The sequence below is a fragment of the Rhopalosiphum maidis genome, chromosome 2, assembly GCF_003676215.2.
Source record: "Rhopalosiphum maidis isolate BTI-1 chromosome 2, ASM367621v3, whole genome shotgun sequence".
Classification (NCBI taxonomy): Eukaryota; Metazoa; Arthropoda; class Insecta; order Hemiptera; family Aphididae; genus Rhopalosiphum; species Rhopalosiphum maidis.
In genome coordinates, this window is record NC_040878.1 from 74,179,931 (window position 1) to 74,188,742 (window position 8,812).

At 27.9% G+C, this 8,812-nt stretch overlaps 1 protein-coding gene across 4 annotated transcripts in view; it reads left to right on the plus strand.

The window, feature by feature from the left end:
• Positions 1-4,282, plus strand: part of LOC113551069 (collagen alpha-1(XVIII) chain-like) — a 229,410-nt gene extending 225,128 nt beyond the window's left edge. For 2 of the 4 annotated variants that reach the window (XM_026953101.1, XM_026953103.1), the window contains one exon: positions 3,183-4,282. In XM_026953101.1, the coding sequence (XP_026808902.1) occupies positions 3,183-3,516 (334 nt within the window). In that variant the 3' untranslated portion in view covers positions 3,517-4,282. The remainder of the gene's footprint in view (positions 1-3,182) is intronic. The other 2 variants (XM_026953102.1, XM_026953104.1) reach the window with 2 other exon arrangements.
• Positions 4,283-8,812: the final 4,530 nt, after the last annotated feature.

The window sequence follows — 8,812 nt, forward strand, 5'->3', positions numbered from 1 at the left end:
ACTAAGTGTTAATGATACACACTTCAGTGAATGAAAACAACAATGTTAATATAAAATTACATATTTAAATAGAAGTTAATTAATCAATTAAATTTTTTTTTATAAAAGAAAAATTCTTACAAACTACAATGTAGAAAAATACCAGTCAAACTTGGTAAATAACACTTAACAAAAAATATGTATACATATATATATCCGAATATTTGAGCCCATTGATTTTATCTTGAAAATATTTCACACAAATCCAAATTAAAAAAATAACTTTAAAAAAATTAAACATAATATTATGTATATTAAAATCTTGCGAAAGCAAATTAAAAAAAAACTTAAGTAGTTCATTAGACATACACTAATTAATATGCATCGTCGCCATTGCGGTCGTGAATATTGATAGATAATAGTATAACTTATGTAATATTATTTTTATTGTTTATGTTTTATTATTAATATCATTTTATATTAGTGCATGACAATATTTCTGTTGAAATAAGCAGGCTATACTATGATGATGTAATAGTTTACTACAAAATTTAATAACATAATAATATCAATACCGGGTTATTCCGCCAATAATACTACAGAATATATATCGATTGTATACGGGTTTTTTTTATTTATCATAATACAATTGTACCAAAAATTAAATTATTGAAATAATATTTGGCACTTGCTACTTATTATTATTATTATAAATAATCTAATAATATTATCGGTATAAACTGTGTTTATAAAATTAGGTTAAACAGTTGAATGTTTATGATAACTGACTTATTAAGATATTGTACAAATGAATAATACCACCTCCGACAGATTACACTTTGTTTTTTACGAATTTTTTTGGCGAAGGTAATACACTGATGATTTTAACAAAATTATTTTTTTTTTTTAGATAATTAAAATACAAATAATTTTTTTAACCAAGAGTATTCTTAATTTAGCTTAAGGTATTTAATAACACCTTTGAATTCTCATTTATATTTTACTATTAATTTTTGGTAAATTAAGCACATTTATTTTAAAAAGTTTTCAAAATAAATTAAAATATGAACTACTATAATTACTTTTTTTTCAATTTTTATATTAGGTACATAAAAAAATAGGGTTACCATTTAATAATCAAAAGTTGATTTACCTTGTGCATAAAATAATAAGGGTGGTTTTTTTGAAAAATATTCTCAAATGTGCATTTTAACCCTTATTAATATTCAAGAATATTCATTAAGGAAGAAGAAAAAATACCGTTTTCTAAACATATACATATTGAATACCTTATATAATGTATAATGTATAATGTCATGGCTAAATTTAACCATAGTATATAAGCTATAATAATTATTATTACTGGTAGCGATTTTCATTTATTCCTTGTACTTTGTAGCAATACATAATAATAAGTTTAAGAATGATAAAAAGATTAACCGTTTTATCGAACCAAAATATATATTTATTGTATACAATAAATATTTAATTGGGAATTTAAAATGTTGAATAAACATTAACATATAGTATTATAAATAATATAATTTGTTTATAAGCAGTTCATCGTTTTAAAGTGTGTCTCAGCATTTGCCCTTATGTTTTGTTGAAATAATATTATTTAATTATTAATTATTTCATAAATTAATAAAGATGCATATAAATAAAGCTTATTTAAATAATACAAGAAAATATAACCTATTACGTTCTCATCGAACTATAATATATTCGCGTTACGTCAGAACCTTTACTTTTTTCTCCCGTTGCACGTATCGTATTACCTACAGCATTTTCAATGCAGCGAAAGCATTCGGGTACAGCATATTAAATGCCGTTCTATAACAATAACAATTCGTTTTAAATGAGTGATCCCATTGTAATAATTTCTCACTATAGCGGTGTGCCTTTAAAAAAAAAAAAAAAAACGAAACTCTATTGTATTTTCGTTACCTATTATAGCTTCGTATACTATTATAACGCAACGACTGTGGTGTTCGCTACGCGTATTCTGTTTTAAACTACGATGTAAAGATATTTCGCAGGAAAAGGCTTACCGTTAGCAGAGAGTAGTCAGTTATAAAAAACGAATTGTGTACAAACATTATTGAAAATTAACAAAAAAAAAAAAAGTCAAAAGTGTGAAAAATAGTGACGTAAACAAAAAAAGAACACGGAATCTTATCACCCAATCTTTTTATTTTCAACAGTAGTATACAACGAGTTGACTTTCCGATATTATTAATTAAAGTCATTTAACAATATAATTGTCCACCCAATTGGTTTAGTTATAATGTAATTATTAATTGCCTTTCTTTTGCTGTTCGTGCGTACCTGGAGTATACATTTTAAATCTCAAGTGTTTGGCCAAATCACTAACTCATAGTTTAGTTTGTCAAAAGATCATACAATTCTTTAAAAGTGCTTCATAATAATCTGTATAGTTTTTAATGTATTGTGAACTAAAAAGTCGTGCATTACCTAATTTAGATTATTATAGATATTTTTTTTTCAAAACAATATGTACAATGTTATAATTATTATTATACACTCGTTCACTGACAATTCTACAGAGGCCATACTGATGCTAATAAGTCATTGGAACTTGACTCTTATATAATTTTTTCAGAACCTACATTTTGAAGTAGAAATTTCTTCGGTGATTTTTTTTTTATTTTAATAAATATTAAGTATTATTAAAATACAATTATCTATCCAATATGCAGTATGCTATATTAAACTAAAACTAATAAATTTACGGGGTTTCAAACTAAATAACACTAGTATTCATAAAATCCTGACATGTTACGATAAATATAAATGTTTGTTGTATATTATAGATGTAAAAATTAGCTATGATTTTAGAAAAAGGTATTATAGTTTTATATTTCAATGTAACATAATTCCGTGAGTCTTAAAAAAGCTAATTTTGAATGACCGGCAATCAACAACGTTGAACGAGACTTGTTGAAACCGTCAAGGTGCCAATCCCTGCACAGAACTCTAGTATAGAAAATAACACACACAACTCGTCTTTATTAGGTAATAATAATGAAAAATAAACAAAAGTCGGTAAAAATAAAAACCAGTCGTACGCGTAGCGTATCTGCCTATTCGATAATTATAGTAAAGAGTCAATGTTTAATAATAATGATATTATTATCTATTATGTGTATAGTATACGATATTTACGATTTATCGTTATTCAGGCCTCAGAAGACCATCTGGCACGGATCAGACGTGACCGGCGACAGTGCGGTTGACGGAAACTGTGATGCGTGGAACTCGGAGAGCGCCGACAAACGAGGGCTGGGCTCGTCGTTGATACCAAAGGCCGATCGGCAGGCGAAACTCCTGGATCAGGATTCTGCTTACGACTGCCGCAACTTTTTCGTCGTCCTGTGCGTGGAAATAACGCCTCACTCGGGCGCGATGTTCTCGAGGAAACGACGCAGCGGCGGAGGGGGTCTGCACGACGAACCGCAACTACCGATGAGCCGCCAAGAGTACGAGAGACTCATGGACGACATCCGAGCAACTTGAACGCCGGCCAAAAACATCCGCATCGTCGGCTGTCTTTAATCATTGCAATTTATATTATTATTTTGACTTTATTCTTTATTATAATGTACGACGACACCGCACTTCTTGTCCGATTTCGTTTTCTAAACATAACTTAGCTGCGTACGCTATACAAATAAATGAAACAACAAGGTACGCGATATAATAATTATTATCATTACTATTTTATCGTCGTCGATCGATGTCTATCATTCCTCCTCGTTAATTTGTATTTAAAAATCGCATATCATTCATACTACTCTCGCCATATCTGACTAAATAAATTATTATTAATAATAATAATAATAATTTATTATCATTGTACTATTATCATTTCGAGGTTTCCGAAACTACAACAATGGCCGGCTTAAAAAATATTACTACATATTACACATCATACAATAAAATAATAACCACAGCATTATTATCATCTAATTTGCACATATCTCGTTATTTTACTAATATGCTGTGGATCTTTTGAACGATTTTTATTCGAAATATATTTACATTTCGATTGTTTCAAAACACATACATTTTTTGTTTTTATTTGTTTATATATAGTAAATAGTATTGTTAATGAGTAAGTTAATGTTTTTGTATTTCTAGTGAATATTCATTTTTAATGCAAATCAGAATTTTGTCGTTTTTATGAAATTACTAATATACAGGCAAATAGTAATACTATTTGAATACTTTTAAAAAATACCTTATTTTGATCAAACAAACTTATTATTTTGCTACCAAAAAAATTTACCAATAACAACATTAAATCATCAATCATGTTATAAATATCGATTTTTTGGTAAATTTCTAATATTCTATGTCGTATAAACCCATTTGCATTTACATGAATATATCATTATTGTTTTGAACATTTAGGATATAATTGAAAATTATTTTACATTTATGTGTTCAAGTAATAATATTGTATATTTATTTTAAATATTAAATCATTTTATATTATACATGCATGTATGAAGTTTGTGTAAACATAATCGTATATACTATAACATAAAATATATTGATTTTATAAAACATTTTGTACGTTGTATATATAGTTTTAAATTAATTAATTTTATAAATAAAAACTTATCCACTAAGGTATTAGCTTGTATAATAATAAGCACTAGTGCAACCTATAAACATATAAAAATTAGTTAGAAATAAAAATCCATGTCATCGATTAAAATATTAACAAAGAAATTAAAAACTGGTTTGTGAATAAATAATTTTAACTTAAATTTATAATAATTAACCTATTTATTATTTTGATATTCAAACATTCAACAAGAGTTCTGAGTACGACTAATAGAAATATAATGTTTTATATGATGATGAATAAACATTGTTATGTTTTACCTAAAAAATGTAATAATTAAATTAAAATGTGTTCTAAATTGCTATATTTATTATATTATATTTAATCGATGAACATTTTTTGTTTATAATAGTTATAGAATATACATATAATAAGATATTGAATATTTTATTTTATGTCTCATGCAACTGCAATAGAAATAAACATTCTTTATATATGTATCCAAAAATATAGTTAGTTTGATAAAAATTTGCTATATTTAAGTTAAGATAGGTAATATAATAATTATAAAATGTTTTGAAAAGTATTTATTTATTACCTAGTTCAAGCACAAATAAATAAATAAGTACGATTTGGAAGACATTATTTTACTTTGGTTATAAAATATAAGTTTTAAGATAAATTAAGAGTATTTTATAAAATTATTTCAATTATATTATTTAAGAGATTTATACAATAAGGTAAAAAAAAAATTGAATATTTTAGTCAAAGACTAATGTTAAACGTTAAACATTCACTGAAATTATAATATATGTAATAGATACTTATTTGATTTTTTTAATTTACTAATATGTTTGTTTTTAATATAATTTTAGAAAAAATAATTAAAATGAACGATAATTATTATTGTTACTTAAGAAGCGCATTTTTATTGTAGTTAACTTTTATACATACCTAATTAATTGTATTAACTGCATTTTTGTTTTAAAATTGAAAGAAATTTGTAATAAAACTACATACAATTTACTGATGTATGACAACATTAGGAGTTTAACATTTCTAAAAATTCAAATTCAACCAATATTTACACTAAAATATGATAAAGTATTCTATACTTTACATAATTTTTACCAACATATAAGTTCATAATTGTGTCTAATTGTATAAGTTAAGTGTTTAATAATTAGATCATTATGTATTATTGTATTAGCTACTATGATATTATTAAATGTGTAAACAAAAACAAATAAATTGCTATTAATATTATATCCTAAAAATTAATACAAACCTAGTTCTTAATATGTTAAATGTGTATTGTACTATTCAATCCTTTAACAGAGCATACTGAATTGAAAACAAAATTGAATCCACTAATAAACCAATTTACCACAACAGTATTCTTTTTTATGGTTCTATGATTTCTATGGTTGTTTATAACAAAAACAAACAACAAATTCACCGTAAAATTTGATACACATTAATTCTCCCCATAGTATACTAGAATTTATAACCAATGCTATATAATTTATGACTCTGATTTCTATATTTGCACACCATGAGTCGTGACTCACAATAACGAGCTAAAAAAATAGCTTCTTAACTTTGTAGCTACTATGAAATAAATCTTATAGTTCTCAGAATAATAAGAAACTGGTAATCAATTACAATCCCTTAACTATATAGCTTCATCAACTTAGGGGAACTTCGATTATCCGCCAGGTACTGGAACTGATAAATAATCAAATAGACAGTAAATCAGATGCATGGAAAAATTCTTATTTCTGTAAAGTGACGAAAACCGATAAAATAAAATAAAATATCAAACATTTCGTGTTGTTTTGCGCGTAAACTGTTTAGGGACACTGCTGACAATGCGTTTAAGTTTCGGAGTCCAAAAACAAATCCCTCACCCCGAAAATTTGCATAAGTTTTTTTAAAAAAAGTGATTTCATACAAGATTTAAGTATTGAATATTTGGATTTTCGCAATTTTTTTGATATCTAAACATAAACTAACACGGTCCCTTGTGTACGCTACAACGGTTGCAGAAGCTTCTCGTACGATCTGAACACTAAAAAATAAATTTCATACTTACATAAATTTTTTCTATATTGGCTAGAATTTTTTTTTACAGATACTTGAAGAAACTTATGGATAACCTTGTATTGCAGGATTTTTTAACCTAAGGTATAAATCACAAGAATATTATGAATTTTCAACTTCAAAATTCCTTGCAAATGTTGGTGATTTTGACAAATTTCGTAAACATTCGAATTTTAAATGCTTATAAACAAAAATTGTGACTAACGATTTTTGATTTTTTTTTTACTACAATAAGGCCAATAATAAACCTTTTATTAAATTTTAAAAAATTTAGAAAAATCGAAAATATCAATGGTCTATAAATAGTTTAAAAAAATTCTAAATATTTTGAAAATTCAATTGTCAATAGATAAAGCTAATATAAACATTTTGTGAAAATGTATAAAGAATGTGTAAAGAAAGATATATGCGTAAAAATTCTATTTTCCATTACTTTTACAGGATATTTCCAAACGCTTTTGACAACCACTAAAAATTTTTTAGTTTTGTCCCTCCAAATTACTAACAAGATTCAATTTCTATTCAAACAGAGGCTGAAGTCAAAAATTAAAGCACTATTACTACTCTAATACGCGATAAAAGACACAAAAATAGAAAAAAAAACACACATCACTCTGTTCAGAATCTAAAAAAAAAAATATTAAAAAAACAAAAATTACCGCATATTGACATCATATGGAATATTATGGTTTTTAGAGTCATCTCCAGTATGCTTCCCTCTTGAAAATACGTAAATTTAGTTTTTTAGGTGAAAAACGTCGAAAAATGAACAGGGGCCGTGGGCGACAGTAATATAAAATAAAAATCTTGATAAGTTCATGTTTTTTTGCGCGCACACCGTTTGGGCAACCCGTTTTACGAGGCGTGTAAGGTTTCAGAGTCGAAAAATAAATCCTTCACCGCGAAAACTTGCTTACGAGTTTTTTTTCAAAAAAGTGGTTCTTACCGTACTTAGGTCGTTTAAATTTGAATTTTCGCCATTGTTTTGGTATAGAAGTAAGGTCCGACGGTCCCTTGTACCAGATTGCACGTTTTTTGAGACATCTCGAGTATGCTTCTCTCTTAAAAATACGTCGAAAAATGTGTGGAATGCTTCTGGTACGATTTGAACATTTGAAAACACGTAAAATCATTTTTTACTGCAAAATAGTCAAAAAGTAACGTATGTCGTCAAAAAGTGATGGAAACCGATAAAATAAAAATTAATTATAGAATATTTGGCTTTTTTTTGCAGGTAAACTGTATCGGTGACACTACCGACAATGTGTGTAAAGTTTCGGGTTAAAAGAGTGGTTTTTAGTGGACTTAGGTGTTTAATATTCATATTTTTGCGATTTTATTGATATTAAAAGAATGTCAGACCGTCCTTTATGCACGCTACAATGTTTTTATAGGCATAGATGATTAATAATAATATAGTATTAAAAAAAAAAAAACAATTATCTCACTTCGACATAATATTATTGTGGAATATAGATGAGATTTTGGTCACATCATACAGCCACTGTTCACATTGGTAATATATTTATACATATTTTTCTCCTTGGCTAAAAATCACCACGAGTGCGTTTAATCGTACCTACGTTTTGACCTTAACGTACAGGTACGGCGAATGCGTGTGTGAATTACTAAGGACAGGACTCTGCCGTCGAGATTCGAAGACTTAAAAGAGGTATAATTAGTTTCTGCGGACAGCTACTGCACAGGTCCTGATACTGTGCAACCATCGGCCTGTCGGTAATGCTGTCTGTATCCGGTCACCGCCGATTTCGCACACCTGCACCGGCCGCAGTGTAGCCGGAAGTCGCAGCCGAGTCGACACTGTCGACATTTTTATTCCAAACAACTCACCACGTACCGTCTTTGCCATCAATGCGTCGTCGCTTACGCAGTACATCACTATTGGGTCCGAGTCGTGGCCGACGTCAGTACCAATAGCCGTTTTGTGGTCCGTCACGCCGCGTTAGCGATAGCCACCGTGTGATAGCGTTGCGGTAGCCCAAACATGTCCAATCAAAGAGGCTTCGAGTGTACATCACCACCGTTCTATTGATAGTTCACTCATGTGTGACCAATGAAACAATAACCATAACGATTATTACGACTGCATATCACACGTGTGGGTCGTTACATTCC